The 16,705-nt window shown below is 38.9% G+C and overlaps 1 protein-coding gene across 4 annotated transcripts in view; it reads left to right on the top strand.

Annotated features, from left to right (window-relative positions):
* Positions 1–16,705, top strand: part of Dennd5b (DENN domain containing 5B) — a 118,595-nt gene that overhangs the window by 15,636 nt on the left and 86,254 nt on the right. For 2 of the 4 annotated variants that reach the window (XR_005876634.1, XM_040743673.1), the window contains exons 2-3: positions 10,421–10,486; positions 15,027–15,136. Coding sequence is in view for 3 of the 4 variants with exons in the window: in XM_040743673.1 (XP_040599607.1) it covers positions 10,421–10,486; positions 15,027–15,136 (176 nt within the window). In the remaining variant the exon portion in view is untranslated. The remainder of the gene's footprint in view (positions 1–10,420; positions 10,487–15,026; positions 15,137–16,705) is intronic. The other 2 variants (XM_040743674.1, XM_040743675.1) reach the window with 1 other exon arrangement.

Below are 16,705 nucleotides of genomic sequence, written 5' to 3'. Positions count from 1 at the left end.
AATGACTTTCCTACTAAAGTACAATATGCGTTTCAGATGAAAAAAAAAGCAAAACAAATCCGTACAAGTTTGTACGCTAGCCTAGAAATTTAATTTAAAGACACTCAAAACTAATCAAGAGTTTATAAAGGTTCATACATAGTGAACTTTAAGCAAATGTAGATGTTTATCATTTACCATAAACCTCTCAGTTCATTTTACTGAAAATTAATGGAATTAAAAAAATTACTTTCTGTTTAATGCATGTTGCCTGCATGTATATTTGCATACCACTTGCATGCCTGATCCTCGGAACTGGAGTTAGAGATGATTGACTTGCCGTGTGTGTGTGGAGACTCCAACCTGGATCCTCTGGAAGGGCAGCCAGTACTCACAGCCACTGAGCCATCTCCCCAGTTCTGGGGGACTTTTTTGAAGGCAGGGTCCCACTTTGTAGCTCTGGTTAGCCTGGAACTCATTATGTAGACCTGCCTCTGCCTACAGAGTGCAAGGATGAAGTATGTTGGTTCTGAATATGATTTGAGTTAGTGTAGCAATGTCTATTGGGGTTTGTTGGCTTTTGAGTAAATGAAGCAAAACTCCTAGAAGAAAAAAGGGGGAGCTGGACATGAATAATCCCAGCTGTTGACAGGCTTGAGATAGGAAACTCAAGAGGTCAAGACCAGCTCTACCACAAAGTGATTTTGAAGCTAGATCGCTTATGTGAGACACTGTCTCAAAAGAAACAAACTAGAGAGAGAGAGGAAGGGGAAGAGAAAATGAACAAACACAGTGGTTAGCTTCTATTTAGAGAGGTAATATTTGCATTTCTTTTTTTTTTTTTTCTGAGAGTAATTCCACATAACAGGTTTTGGGTTTCAGTCGATATAGACACAGTGGTTTGTGTAAGGAAGGAACACAAATAAGTAAGTTTCAGATGGTGCATATTGAAGTCAATTTTGGTTTTGTGATAGCGACAATAGTAGTAATAGACACCCTTTAAGTTTTTTCCTCTTTTAATATGTTTTCTTCCTTCATAACAGTGAGAATTAGGATCATTTTCTCCACATTTGTCTTGATAGTACTGGTAGACCTAGAATTTGATTTTTTAAGATGTATTTATTTTATATGTATATGTGGTTTTGCCTGCATGTATGTGTATGCACCATGTGTGTGTTGTGTTTGGTGCCCAAGGAGGCTAGAAAAGGGCATTGGGCCCCCTGGATCTAGGGTTACAGATGGTTGTTAAGATGTCACATGGGTGCTGAGATCAGAACATGCTCTACAAGAGCATCCATTCAGCGCTCTTAATACCAAATCATCTCTCCAGATCCTAGAATTTTATTTTAATTAAAAACGTCTTGTTTGTTTGTTTTTTGAGACAGTGTCTTACTGTGTAGCCCTGGCTGGCCTGAAACTTGATGTCGACCAGTCTGGCCTTGAATTCACAAAAATCTGCTTGTGTCTGCTTCCCTAGCGCTCAGATTAAAGACAAGCACCACCAGGCCTGAAAATTTGATTTTAAAGTTTAGACCCAGATAATTTCTAGTGGTTTTTCTCTTGTCACACCTACCTTTATGTATTTTTAATTTTTCTTTCTTCCTCCTCTCTTTTCCTTCCTTTTTTGTTAAGGAAACAAAGAATATATACATACTCATTCAAATCTGCTTTTAAGATAGAGCATAAAGATACCATACTTAAAATTATGGAAACTACTAGTACAGACTGAGACTTATTTTTATTTTAGTTAAAGAAAAGTGTGTTAATTATTAATTAGTAAACAATTCATCTGTTTTGTTTTGCAAAGCTTCAGTTTGCAGTTAGAGTACACAGCTGTTTTTATGGCAGACCTTAAAATAGTTTGTTTTTGGAATACATCTGTGTTCTGCATTCATAAGTCAGGGAACCATGCTATCTTTAATGGTGAGTTTATATAACATACCCATCTATAACCAGTTCAAATGATGTCAGATGCTCGAACTGACATTTCTAATGCCTAGATCTCTGGAACTACTCTAGAAGAATGTCTACCATTTATCTGTGTGGAAGAATTTGATCAAATACTTACTGTTGGTTGGTAATGCAGGCATAGTGTTTAGTATGGAGTGGGATATAATTGCTCATAAAAAACTGTATTTTCATTATCATAGTTGAAGTTTACCTCAGGTACTTTTCATGGGGTTTAACTCTTGTGTAGACATCCAAAAGTAAGTTCCTAAGGTTGTGACCATTGTACTGACTCGTGTGTGTGTGTGTGTGTGTGTGTGTGTGTGTGTGTGTGTGTGTGTGTGTAGTGTGATTGTGTTCAAGTGTGAGGTCAAAGTATAACTTTCTGGAGTCGGTTCTTTCATTCTACCATATAAGTGAGGGTTGAACTTTGGCTGTTGTCTTTGGCAGCCCAGGCATGATGGAATATGGCCATAATCGTAGCACTCAGAAGACTAAGGCGGTAGGAAATTGAGTTCCAGGCTAACCTGGGCTACTCAATAACTTTAAATGTATGTCCCTAGCTTTGAGTTTTGTTTTGTTTTCATAAAGAGTTTTTATTTCTAAAATCTGTCATAAACTTTTAGTGAGTGACGAAAGTAACCTCCACATTCTTACTAGGTTGTCTGTGTAAAGCCAGTAGGATCTGGCCATCAGCAGACTAGGCCAGAGAGATACACTGGGGTAGCTCTGCCTTGCTGCTGGTGCTGGTGACAACTTGCTTCAGTTTAGGTCATCTACAGTGATCTTGTCCTCCAGGTCCCAGATCTTGATACAGAGCCAGTAGTGGTTGGAACTGAAGCACAAGGCAACAATGTAGCCTGGCCTCCTTCCCCCCAGAAGCACAGAGCAATCCATCTGGACAGACCGTGTAAACTTTTTTTAAAGTGAGTCTCATATAGCCCAGGCTGGCCTTGAACTCTATGCAGTCAAGGAGCCTAGTTTTATGCAGTACTGGCAGGTGGATCTGAGGCTTTGTACAATTCTAGGCAGTTTCTCTACCAGCTGCTGTAGTCCCCAGCCCTGCTTTTAGAGTTAGGTTAATATGTAGATTTTGAGAAATCAGTCAGTTACTGAAAGTTGATTATCCATTTAAATCTGGAAATCTTAGGATTTTTTGGTTTTACGAGACAGGGTTTCTCTGTATTGTTTTGGAGGCTGTCGGTCCAGCCTGGCCTCGAACTCACAGAGATTCGCCTGCCTCTGCCTCCCGAGTGCTGGGATTAAAGGCGTGCGCCACCATCGCCCGGCAGGATGTTCCTTCTTTTAACACCTGTATTATAAATAAACTTGCCATCTGCGTGTGGTGGTGTATGCCTATCATTGAAGTACTCTGAGGATGACTGATTGCTGAGTTCAGTAGGGCTGCTTTCTTTAACTAGTTTACTATTGCCTTGCCCGATTACTCCAAAATTTAACACTCTCCGGTATATGCTGTAGATAGATATAGTTGAGTGGAAGAATATGTGCCTAGCATGAATGAAGTGTGAGGTTCATTCCTGAACATCAAACCAGCACCTGCAAAGGGGGACCCCTGCATCCCCCCTTGACCTAGTTAGACTTCTCTTGTCCACTTTTGCTTTTGTAAAGACATCTGGAGTCTCATGTTTTAAAAAGCAATTAGGTGTGGGGTTTTTGTTTGTTTGTTTTTATAGTTTATGATGATCTTGAAAGAAAAGTAATGGTAGTATTAGTCTCTAAAAATAAAAATGAGGAAGAGAAAGAATAGGCTAGTAGTGGGAGGGGACTAGGAAGTGCTTGATAAATTATGTAAGGAAAGTGTCTGGCTTTGGTCCGTTTAGTTGCAGTCAGCTGCAAGTGAACCCATCTGGCGTACTTTTTCATTATTCTTCTGAAATATTCATGGGTGCCCACAGGCCCTGCCTTGTTTCCATTAGATTCGTGCACACTCTCCTCTTCCCAGGACTGCTGTGGATTTGCAGTAGGTTGCCCTTGTTTTGTTTCCATGCTGCTTCAGATATAACCGATAGGGTAGACACTCAAGGGAAGGTTTGGGTGTCTAATTTCTTTTGGCCATGGAGCAAAGTAAATAACAAGTGTTTTGAGAATGTAAAACAATGACCAAAGTAATCACCGTAGTTTATTATACTTTAAGGTATGTGTAATACTTAGATATCTCTAAATGAATCTCTTCTGATCATTAAATAGCACTCCTTTTCACTGGTATTCCCTAGCACTACAAAAAAGAATATATAAATAATAATAAATAAATCTGGCCCTCAATGAGTAAATCTGTGCTTTAAAATATACATACTTTTTATCTGTGGACAAATAGCCATTTATATTTGTCACTTAGGCGTCTGGGCAATAAGGAAATAAGGCTGTCCAGGTGAATTAACTTATTTCTAAATACTTTTTAAATATTTTTATTTATGTGTCTCTGTGTGGATACATGTATATGGGGGCAAGTGTCCACAGAGGCCAGAAGTGGGTGTCAGATCCTCTGGAACTGAAGTTACAGATAATTCTGAGCCAACTCAGATCCTCTGGAAAAGTAATACAGGATCTTAGCCACTGAGCCATCTCTATAGTCCTCTGTCTTTCTACCTTCTAAACCTGAAGCCATTTAAAATAAACAGTTTAGCATAATAGTTGTAAATTGGGGTTCTGGAGATGAGCATACCAGAGATCAGATTCTAGTTCTGCCATTTGCAAGTTCTGTATTCTAAAATACTTAATTAGTTAATTAAATTTTAATGTGTGTATCTATGCATCATTTATGTGTTTGATGCCTGCAGAGGTCAGAAGAGCACACAGATGTCCTGGAACTGGGGTTGCCGATGGTTGTGGTGCTGGGAATTGAACCTAGGACCTCTGGAAGAGCAGCCAGTGCTCTTATCTGCTGAGCCGTCTCTTAGGCACACTCATACACGCACGTGCACACACACACACACACACACACACACATACACACACACAGTTTTTAAAAAGAAAATCTGCTGGGCGTTGGTGATGCACGCCTTTAATTCCAGCACTCGGGAGGCAGAGGCCAGCCTGGTCTACAGAGCAAGTTGCAGGATAGCCTCCAAAACAATAAGGGAAGCCCTGTCTCAAAAAAAAAAAAACCAAAATAAATAAACAAACAAATATAAAAACGAAAAAAAGAAAATCTGATAATGGATTGAGGTTTGCCAGCTCAGGCTTATCCACCAAAGTGAACAGCAGTCTGGAGACCAAGAACAGGTATATTAGCACAGCCTGATGTTTACAGAGAAAGCACTGTAGGGCATTGAGATCACAGAAGACCAGTCTGTCTCTTGACTGAAGATAACCTGATTTATCCTCCTCACCAAACAGTGGTATGAAAATGCTTAGATAAGACAGGGTAAAAGAGGGAGCACATCAACTTGGGCTGTAGTGTGGACTCTAATACCAGCAAGCTTCTGTCTGGAGCACTGTGCAGCTGGGCTGTGAAGGCTGCCTGTCTGGCTGCTAGGCAAGTTTTAGGAGTGTAAAGTCTCAGGTGATTCAGAGCACAAGGCAGAAAAATTCTAGTCTCACATTAATACAAACTTCTGAATAAAGTTTGGTGTCTCCGTTTACCCAGAGATGAACAAGAAGTTGGATAGCATGATCAGTCTCCCTGGGAGATCAGAAACAGTTACACCTCAAAATAGGAGCCAAGTACCAGATCTGTGTATGTGTGTGTGTGTGTGTGTGTGTGTGTAGGGGGGGCACTTATATATGCCATGGTGTGCATGTGGTGGTCAGAAGACAACTTTTGGGAGTCACTTGTCTCCTTCCACTTTTACGTAGGTTCTATGGATGGAACCCACCCAGGGCATCAGGCCTGTAATGCAAGTGTCTTTACTCACTGAACCATCTCACTGGCCCTGTCTGGTCTTTTCTGATAGAGTTGCTCTGTAGCCAAAGATAAAAACTCCTGATCTTTCTGCTTCTGCCTCCTTTAATAAGGTTTAGTTAAAAATATCTTCAGAGGATAGTTTGAGAGGGCCTCCTCAATTCCCAAATGTTCAAGTGTATCTTAGCCGCAGAAGTCTTCTCTTACCCTTTACTGTGAAGACCTGATGACTTTGAAAACAAAACAAAAAACCCAAAACCTTAGATGCCCTTCTCTTTTCTTATAAAAAGAGAATGGAGTAAATTCACTGACTGATAGAATAGGTTAGTATGTTATTTACTTGTTTCATAGTTCTAACTTGTTTTAGTTACTTTTCTGTTGTTGTGATATAACACCATGACCAAAGCAGCTTATAAAAGAAAACATTTAATTGTACCTGTGGTTCCAGAGGGTTAAGAGTCTGTGATCACCATGGCAGGGAGCTTGGCATCAGATAGGAAGGCATTGAGCAGTAGCGGAGAGCTTTTTCTGATCCACAAGTATAGGGCAGAAATAGAGAGACTCCAGAATTTAATATTTTTTAATATTGTATGTCTGGGATATAAGAGTTGGTAAATACACAGATGTTATGATATACCCCTGTAATTCCAGCGTTTGGGAGGTGGCCGATGAAGGATCAGAAGTTCAAGGTCATCCTAAGCTATATAGGAATTTTAGGGCCTTCCTGTGCTACATGATACCTTGTATCAAACAAGCAAAAAGACATTTCTGAATATCATGTTAGACCTCTTGATAAAAGGTGATTCAGCTTTGGGGCTGGGGAGATACTTCAGTTAAGAGCACTTAACTTGCAAAAGACCTGAGTTAAACTCCCAGCACCTACCAGGTGATTCACAACCATCTTATCTCTAGTTCCAGATACATTTAGATACCCTCCTTTAATCCCAGCACTGGGGAGGCAGAGGCAGGCAGATCTCTGTGAGCTTGTGGCCAGCCTGGTCTATAAGGGCTAGCTAGTTCCAGGACAGCCCCCAAAGCCACAGAGAAACCTTGTCTTGACCCCCCCCACCAAAGAAAACTTGAATACAATATTGAGACCTAAAAAAAAAAAGATAGAGATCAGTAGTGATAAAAACATGAGGTTGCCATCTGACTTCCACATATGTACACATGTGCATACAACTTACACACACACCTCAGAATATTTGCATGAAATTGGATACTAATTCTTTTACAAATAAATTATTTCTACAGCAAGTCACCAAGTTAGTATGTGAATAAGATTGGACAGAAAAAAGTTTATTCAAAATAGTTAGTTTTGTTGTAGTTTTTTGTTTTAGTTACCCTGTATAGCTAGCCTTGGCTGTCCTGGAACTCGATCCATAGACCAGGCTGGCCTCAATCTCACAGAGATCCACCTGACTCTGCCTCCCAGGTGCTGGGATTAAAGGTGTGTGCCACCACTACCACTGGCTATTTCCTTATTTTATACTTTACTTATAGAGTGTGCCAAGGCCCACAAGCCATGGTGTGTAAGTGGAGGTCAGAGGACAGCTTTTGCGAGCCTGTTCTCTTCTTCACCATGTGGATCCCGGGCGTAGAAGTTACATCACCAGGTTTGGCAGCAAGAGCCTTTGAGCCATCTCATTGCCCCTCCCCATAAAATGTTTGAGTTTTTTCACATATTGTTTAAACACTAATTTTTCATGCTGTATTTGAAAATGGCCAAAATCAGATAGGAAAACCATTTAGCAAATGGGGATATTTGTATGGATGCAATATTTATTTGGGGGGGGTGATAAAAATATTTTCAAAGTTAAATTGTTGGTAAAATTATACTAGAGATCAGGGCTGGAGAGATGGCTCAGTGGTTAAGTTTTGTTAAGAGAAGCTTTTTCCTTTGCTAGCCGCTTTGGTATATCCCCCGCCAGTCGCCTGGGCTCTGCCGCGCCAGCCTGGTTCCAGATCCGCATCAGTCCCAAATAAACACACAGGAGGCTATATTCATTATGAAGCTGCTGGCCTTGTTTGTCTCTTACTGGCTAGCTCTGCTTTAAGTAATTACCCCATAATTGTTAATCTAAGTATGTCTCTTACCAGAGAATAGTTCTGGGCTCCTACCCCCATGGCGGTTACATGTTGACTCTCCTGTGTTTCTCCTACCCAGAATCCTCCTTGATTCCTAGCCCCACCTATCTAGATTCCTATTGGCCAGACAGTGCTTTATTAGCATAAGACTTCCCCAACAGTTAAGAACACTGGCTACTCAGTTCCCAGCACCTAATGGCAATTCACGATTGTCTGTTAACTTGAGCTCCAGGGGATGCAGCACCCTCACACAGACATACATGCAGGCAAAACACCAGTGTACATAAATTAAATTGTTAAAACTTTAAGAAAAAAGAAAATACTAAAGAATCACTGAATTATGTATTTTAAAAGGGTTAATATTAAGATGCATGAGTTATAGCTCAATAAAACTTAAAAAAAAAAAACCTCAATATGTACATGCACATCTGTCGCAGTTACTAACTTTCCAATCATGTAATGGGAAATTATGTAAGCAAACATTTAAAAGTTAACAGAGAGCTCCTAGATCTATCTGGTTGTCTTTTACAGAATCTTAATGGCCTAGAAGTTACTAACGATGTATATTAAGATTGAAAGATTGGCTTGAGAGTTCGAGACCAGCCTGGTCTACAAGAGTGAGTTCCAGGACAGCCTCCAAAGCCACAGAGAAACCCTGTTTCGAAAAAAAAAAAAAGATTGACTTGAGTATTTTATTCTCATTTGAAATGTGTCATAAAGTGATTGTGATATACTGGAAGTTATAGGCTGAACTCAGCAGGTGAGAAAGGAGAACACAATCTCACAAAATATTTGATAATTTGATTTTGAGGAATTTTGTCATTAACAGAGGATTTGGGGTCTTTTTTTGTTGTGTTTGTTTTTTGAGATAGGGTCTTGCTATGGATCCCAGACTGGCCTCAGAAACATCACCCTTCTGCCTCAGCCTCCTAGGCATAATACCTTGTGTGGGTTCTTTAACATACTTTGTAGACAGAGTTGCTTATCTTTATCTACTTTGGATCTTACTCAGTATGTCTTCCGTGTCTGGTGCTTCAGAGTCATCCCATAGAAAAGCTGTACTCTTTGAACTGAAGGATGGCCAGCAAAGGCCATGCAGGGTTTTTAACTTCAGACAGTAGCTCGTTGGCTATGCATGTAGATTTATTATTCTTTCTCATTTGCTGCCTCCTGAAGTAACACATCCTGGCCAGTCTCCTGAATTCAGAAAGAAACACAATACATTTGGTGTGTCTATTTTCTCCTACTAACCTTTGTGACACAGGTTTAATGCTGATTAGTCCCCAAACAATTCTAGATCCAGGCTCCATGCCAGGATAAAGAATAATCACTGGTTTGCACACAGTCCAGCTACAGGTGTTGAATGGAGAGTATGTCACATGAAGATCATATTTTGTTTACTAAGATGGAGTTAAATTAGCATAGCATGAGCAGGAGAGAAGAAAGGGGAAAGTGAGGTAGAGAGGAGCAAACTATATCCGTTAGTTATGATGCAGTAATGTTATTAACAAAGTATCTGATGGGATTGAAAAGTTGACTGAATACTTTATTCAGGTGAGCTTTAAGTCACTTTGCATTGGGAAGATAATATATCGGCCTAAAGGCTCAATTAAAAAGTCACATGAACGAAGTGCTTGCTAATAATTCTAGTAAAAATGGTGTTTGAATAATAATTCAGAACTCAGAAATGCCATTTTAGATACTCTTCTTGTGTGTGCCTGTCACTCAGTTCTGGGTAGACATAAGGTGTAAGGTGGACATTTAACAGAGTAGAACTCTGTCTTTGTGTTTCTGTAGGTTTCATTCAAACCACATTGAAGACCCAGGCTCCTAACTCCTATGTACAAGGCCAAGTTGAGGGTTGGAAACCCTGTTTGGATTTTCTTAGTTTTTGCCTGAAGTGTTTAAAGGATCCTTTTGTTCTATTTGTGCATTTAACTGTCCCATTTCCTTAAGTTCCTCTTGGGTATGGTAGTTTCTCAGGCTTTGTTGTCTCAGGGTTCTCTGATGGTTTTGGTAGGCTGCTTACCAGATATATGAGCCCTCTTGAAATGTGATATTTTACTCATGAGACTAGAGCTCTGGAGTTGTATGTCAAGAGTATGTTTGGTCTTATTAAGCTGCCTTTCACACTGTCAGTTCTGAGAGTTCTTAGCATTTAGCATCCTGAGCATTTTGGGATACCACATCCATTCCAGTTGGTCAGGGTACCATTCTTACCAGCCATTTTGTTTTATCATCATATTTTGTTACCTTTGTCTTAGTATTTTTCTTGAAATCAGTCTTAAGATGTTTGTGCTTTCCTCCTATACTTATAAGTGTTGCAGATGTCTAAGTAGTAGTTATTATGTTAAAATTACTTGTGTTCTTTGCTTGTAAACTATATGTCCCTGAGGTTAAGCAGTGTGCTTGACCTGAATGTCTCAAATTTAATTGCTTTTATTTAAATTTTTATCTTCATTTTCCATTCCTCAGTATCATTTTTGTTTTTTATTTGTTTTTGCTTTGTTCATAAAGATTTTTTGTTTCTATTACATTATGTAGTTTTGTACCAATGGCTAGAAGCAGATCGTCATGGCAAGAGCCAAGATACTGCAAATACGACTTCAGGTAAAAATAGTTTAAAAATGAATGGGGTATTATAAATCATAATTTTAATTCACCCCATGTCCCATTGTGAATGTTTCTTAAATTTGGTTAGACAAAATCATAGGTGATATTTGTATTTTGTTCTCTCATCTGCATATTAATTTTTATAAACATTTCACTTTGCTTTAAGCCTTGAAAAAATATATTTATTAGTCTAAGCTGTCTTGGCATGTATTTCCTATTTCCTTATGAGGAAAGGCTTAATTAAAGTTTAAATTTAGTAGATTACTTGGGAATATTACTTGAAATTAGTCATATATATAGTTAATAGCATATGATATTAACATTGTAGCTATCTTTTGGAAATGGTAAAAATTTAACATAGGTCCCTTACAAATATATTAAACTTGAAAAAATGTATAGCCCTTATTTGTTTCAGGACTATATTTAAAAGATAAGTTTTAATTTAAGGGTGTTTATATACAATTTCTGTTTCATGTTAATCCAAAATCTCAAGCCCAGTCATTTTTCCTGTGAACTTTTTTCTCCCACTGATGTTAGTAAGACTAGAATAACTACAATTGCTAATTTCTGAATCCCTACCAGTGATATCAGATTCCTTCCCTAATTTGTTTCAAAATAATATTTGCCAAGACAGCTGTACATACAGCAGTGATCTTCCTCGTTGCACTTCTTTCTTTCTTCTTTAACAGTGTAAGAGAAACTGGTGCTGGTAGTGCTAGTAGCTGTGGTGGTAGTAGAGTTAAGATGGTGGAGGTGTTACCGAGGTAGTGGTAGAGATCTTAATAACGTGCAAGTATCGGTGGTGGTGGTGGTGGTGGTGGTGGTGGTGGTGGTGGTGGTGGTGGTGTGTTTTGTATTTTTGTAAAATTCTTTATGGGGGTAAATTGGTTGTACCTTGAGAATGTTGGTGGTTCCACAGGCAACAGAACAATTATATTAAAAATAAAACTGTTGGCCAGGTGTAGTGGCCTTTAATCCCAGCACTTGGGAGGCAAAGGCAGGCGGATCTCTGAGTTTGAAGCCAACCTGGTCTGAGAGCCAGGGCTCTTACACACAGAAACCCTGTCTTGGAAAAGAAAGAAAAGAAAAGAAAAAAGAAACTGTTATGACTTCTCCTATTTATCTTCTGTCCCATTTATAACTTGATATCTGAATGAAGATGTTACTATTTTAACCATGCACAGGCAGGAATTCATTAAAAGGTAAGTATTACAAGTAGTTACATCATGGGTCATATTCTGTTTCTTCTGTTCCTGTGATATTTATTGTTATGGATAAAAATAGGCATTTCAGGGTCCTAGATAATAGGCAAAAGAGAGGGTTTCTATAATTTTGCATTATCTGATGGCAAACTTTATGCTGTGACAATAGCTGTCAATAATATAGGTTTTTTTGTTTGTTTGTTTGTTTGTTTTTCAAGACAGGATTTCTCTGCATTGTTTTGGAGGCAGTCCTGGAACTCGCTCTGTAGACCAGTCTGGCCTCAAACTCACAGAGATCCACCTGCCTCTGCCTCTGCCTCTGCCTCTTGAGTGCTGAATTAAAGGCGTGCGCCACCAACGCCTAGCAACATAGGGATTTTTGCTTGCTTGCTTGTTGGCTGTCCTGGAGCTGGTTCTGTAGACCAGGTTGGCCTCGAGCTCACAGAGATCCACCTGCCTCTGTCTTCCGAGTGCTGGGATTTGAGGTGGGCTGAGTAGTGTAGATTTTAGACCAGAGGATCTTTTTCCAGGCTATTTATTTATAGACCAAAAGTGAAGTGAAAGCTAGTCTTTTTCAGACCAATAAAATATAAAATATCTTAGTGTTCACACAGACATTTAGTACAGCTTAAGAACATCATTTATCCAGATAAATCCTGAATTCTGTGTTCCTCAGTCATATTGGCTCATAGTTAACATTTATCTCCTCAACCTTTGGTCATTAGATATCCTAGGAGTAAGGTGTAAAAATTGATGAATTTCCTAAGAAAGCATTTATTTATTATGTATACAGTGTTCTGCCTGCATATATGTCTACAGGCCAGAAGAGGGCAACAGATGGTTGTGAGCCACCATGTGGTTGCTGGGAATTGAACTTAGGTCCTCTGGAAGAGCATACAGTGCTTTTAACCACTGAGCCATCCCTCCAACCCCCAGAAAGCATTTATTTATTTGTCTGTTTATTTATTGAGAAAGAACTCAACTCTGTAGCCCAGGCTGGCCTGGAATTCATTATGAAGCCCAAGTTGGCCTAGTAGTCACAGTGGTCTTCATGCCTCTGCCTCTCAACTGTTGGAATTATAGACATGAAAAACCACACCTAGATAGGGGTGCCTTTGACAGTTTCTCTCCTGGAAGTAGAAGCTCTCAACTCCTAGAATATGAAACTATTTATAGTAGTATATTATTTGTGATTTATTAAAGCTTGATTGAAGATTGAGAAAAGCAAAGTCAGCATCAAGCTATAGAGATCAGGTACACACCTTTTAATCCCAGCAGCCAGAAGCTAGGAGGTGGTGGTATACACCTTTAATCCTGAGAGCTGGTACGTGGATCAGCCCTTTCAGCCTGAGCTAGAGGTGAGAGCCAGTGGCCAGCTACTTTGCTTTTCAGATATATAGCTTGAAGTTTGAACCAGTCTCTGGGTCACTTATTTTTCGTGTTACACTACATACTGGAAAGATACAAAACTATGGTACTTGACTAAAAAACAGAGACTCCAAAGGAAAATGAACATTTGTTAAGGACTTCATTTACAAGCAGTAGTTTACTTGTTTTCAGCAAATACATTTAAATTGCGTGCTTTATAGAAGTTCCTATACATTTAACAGTGTAGTTGGCAATAAAATATCAGTGTGTAACATTCCCTTGTGTGATTTCTTTTTAACTCACACAACTCAAAGCTGTTTTAGTATTTTATCTTTTCATATTTTTATCCCAAGTGGACACTGAGTCAAGTTTCGCAGGATGTCAGTGCCACTTCTAAGTCTGATTGCTTTGCAATTCTTTTAATTGTGCAAATACTGGTAAAATACATTTATATCTTTCCATAATTGTACTTAGTACTTAATTAGAACTGAAAAATAGAAGGCATCCAGTTCTTTAGTCCCAGCACTCCCGAGGCAAAGACAGCTGAATCTCTGTGAGCTCCAGGACAACCTGAGCTGATAATAGTCTCAAAAAGACCAAAGGAAAAAAAAAAAGAAAAGAAAGAAAACCACAAGGGATGGTGAAATTCCTTTGAGGTCTTCTAATTCCTGGATATTAACTTTTTTACACTGAGTGTTTAAGATCCATCTGATCAAGCTTTTTTTATGAAACTAAGCTATTTGGGGATAACAGTTTTATGGAAATTAATTTGGTCAAGGAAATAGACAACAAATCTGATTACTTTCACTAATTTTTTTCCCCCTTTGGGGGTGTGTGGTTCAAGACAGGGTTTCTCTGTGTAGCCCTGGCAATCAAGGAACTTACTCTGTAGACCAGGCTGGCCTTGGACTCAGAGATTAATCTGCCTTTGCCTCCCAGATACTGGGATTAAAGGTGTGTGCTGCCTCTGTCTGCTGTTACCTTTCTAGAAAATTGACAGGTGTTGACTTGGGTATAGAATTACTTATTTCTTTAAAAGGTTAACGTGTTTAGTGTGTTTTACCCATTAGGCAGCTCAGCAATGATGTTTCTGATTTTGTTGATTCAGTCACTAAAAACTTGTATGTAAAGAAAGCCCTGTCTGTCAGACACTTTTGTGGCAACTTAAACAAAATTGTCCACCTGCACTGCAGCATTGTGTTTGTGTGAAAAACTTCAGTATCATAACCTTCAGCTTAAATCAAGGTATTTTTTTTTTCCCGAGACAGGGTTTCTCTGTATCATTTTGGAGGCTGTCCTGGAACTCGCTCTGTAGACCAGGCTTGCCTCAAACTCACAGATTCACCTGCCTCTGCCTCCCCAGTGCTGGGATTAAAGGTGTGCGCCACCAAGGTGTTTCTTCAGTGAAACATTTCTATATAGCTTTTATTATTGTATGTTGAGATGAGGATAATAAATTCATGATATTAGTGTATTTTGCCTGTTAGTGTTAAATATAGCTGTGATTTTAAAATTCAGATTCTAAAGTTTTTAAGTATAGGTTTCTTTTTTTGTCTTTTTTATTTTTCTTTATTTATTACTTTTTTGGGGATTTTGAGACAACGTCTTACCTTGGCTAGCCTGGGATTTTTATATAGAATTTACAGAGATCCATCTGCCTCTGCTTTCTGAGTGCAGATTTTTTATTGATAGTTCTACAGTTGACGAGTATTTTTCAAATAAGGTTATGAAATGTAATTAGTAAATGTTTTTTAAGATACACACCTTTGATCTCAGTACTCAGGAGGCAGAGGCAGGCAAATTTCTGAGTTTGAGGCCAGCTTGGTCTACAGAGCAAGTTCCAGGACAGTCAGGGCTACACAGAGAAACTCTGTCTCCAATAATATTTATATATCTAGTAAATATTTTTAAATTATTATGTCTTTTTAAGTTCCTGTTATTCATTGATTATTAATTATTTGTTGTAGGTGAAAATTTTGACCAGAGTCCTTTGAGAAGAACGTTCAAATCTAAAGTTCTGGCACACTACCCTCAGAGCCTAGAATGGAGCCCTTTTGATCAAGATGCAGTAAATATGGTATATGCTTTTCTTTTTCTTCCCTATTTCTTCAGCACCTTTTATTAGGATATAATGTCTATATTTAATACCACTAATCTTTTAACTTATATGAGAAATAGTATTTTTAAGATTTTACTTTTTAAAGGCTTGTGTCTAGTTTTTGTATGCTACATGTGTATGAGTGCCCACAGAGGCCAGAAGAGGGCATCAGCTTCCCTGCAGCTGGAGTTAGAGGGTCAGTTGAGGTCCTCTGAAAGAATATTCTCTTAAACACCAAGCCATCTCTCCACAGACCCCTGGGACATAATACTGTCTCTTCTTACAGATGGGGAAACTGAGTCTCAGAGAGGTCTCAGATCTCCCACAGCAGTTATCACAGTATATTACTTGTTAGTAATATACAACAGAACCTCAAGTCCATTTTATTTCCTACTATTCAGCTGTGTTTGGGTTTATATTAATACACGGTGCTTGGTAAACAGTGATAAACCACTGTTTGCTTGAGGGAAGGAGCACAATATGTTTCCATATATCAGTGAATAGTGTATAATTGGTTCCTATGTTGTCATGAAGATGGAAAGGAACTCTAAAACTGCTTTATCTAGGGGCTAGAGAGATGGCTCAGCGGTTAAGAGCACTGACTGTTCTTCCAGAGGTCCTGAGTTCAATTCCCAGCAACCACATGGTGGCTCACAACCACCTTGAATCAGATCTGGTACCCTCTGGTGGCCTGTAGGCAGAAAGCTGTATACACAATAAATAAATAAAAATATTTAAAAAACCTGCTTTATCTATCTATCTATCTATCTATCTATCTATCTATCTATCTACCTACCTACCTATCTTTCTACCTACCCACCCACCCACCTACCTACCTACCTACCTATCGTATGTATGTATGTATGTATATGGACTCAGCTATGCCACAGCATGCATATGGAGATCAGAGGACAATGTCTTTTCCTACTGTGTATGTCCTGGTGATCAAAGTCAGTTGGTCAGATTTAGTCATAAGTATCTTTTCATCCACTGAGCCATAGTGCCAACGTGTTTTTCTTTAATAAGCAGGATTTCACTCTAGCCCTTTTGGTAGTCTTTCTGCCTCAGCCTCTCAAGTGGTATGAGGTAAGAGGAGCTTATTGAAATGTCCCTAGGAATTGTTTATTAAAGCATTTGAATCCAGACAATATGTAACCAAGGAGTGATTAGAAGTTTCCTTGGTCAGGGATTTAGCTCAATGGGTAAAAGTGCTTGCCATGTATCCCCAATGACACTAGTTCAGTTCTCAAATCCCATAGTAGAAGGAGAGAACCAACCTGTGAAAGTGGTCTTCTGACTTTGAAACACATACACTTACTTAGCCGACACCCCACACACCATGTGTATGTGCTTACAAACAACAATAGTAAATTTTACAGAAATGGCTCCTTTGAGATTTTTACAAAGGAGAAAGGTAATAGTGTTTTTTTTCTTTCAGTATTCTAGGCAGCACACAGCTTAAAGATCTTGGCAATGTTTTAGACAGTCACCACCTCTATAGCAAACATAATTCAAAAGACCACAAGTGAAGAAGTAAGAGGTTGCACA

This window comes from Mesocricetus auratus, unplaced genomic scaffold, assembly GCF_017639785.1.
Source record: "Mesocricetus auratus isolate SY011 unplaced genomic scaffold, BCM_Maur_2.0 Super-Scaffold_100001, whole genome shotgun sequence".
NCBI classification, from domain to species: Eukaryota; Metazoa; Chordata; class Mammalia; order Rodentia; family Cricetidae; genus Mesocricetus; species Mesocricetus auratus.
Note: the sequence above shows the minus strand (reverse complement) of the source record. Positions and strands in the feature narration are given on the sequence as shown.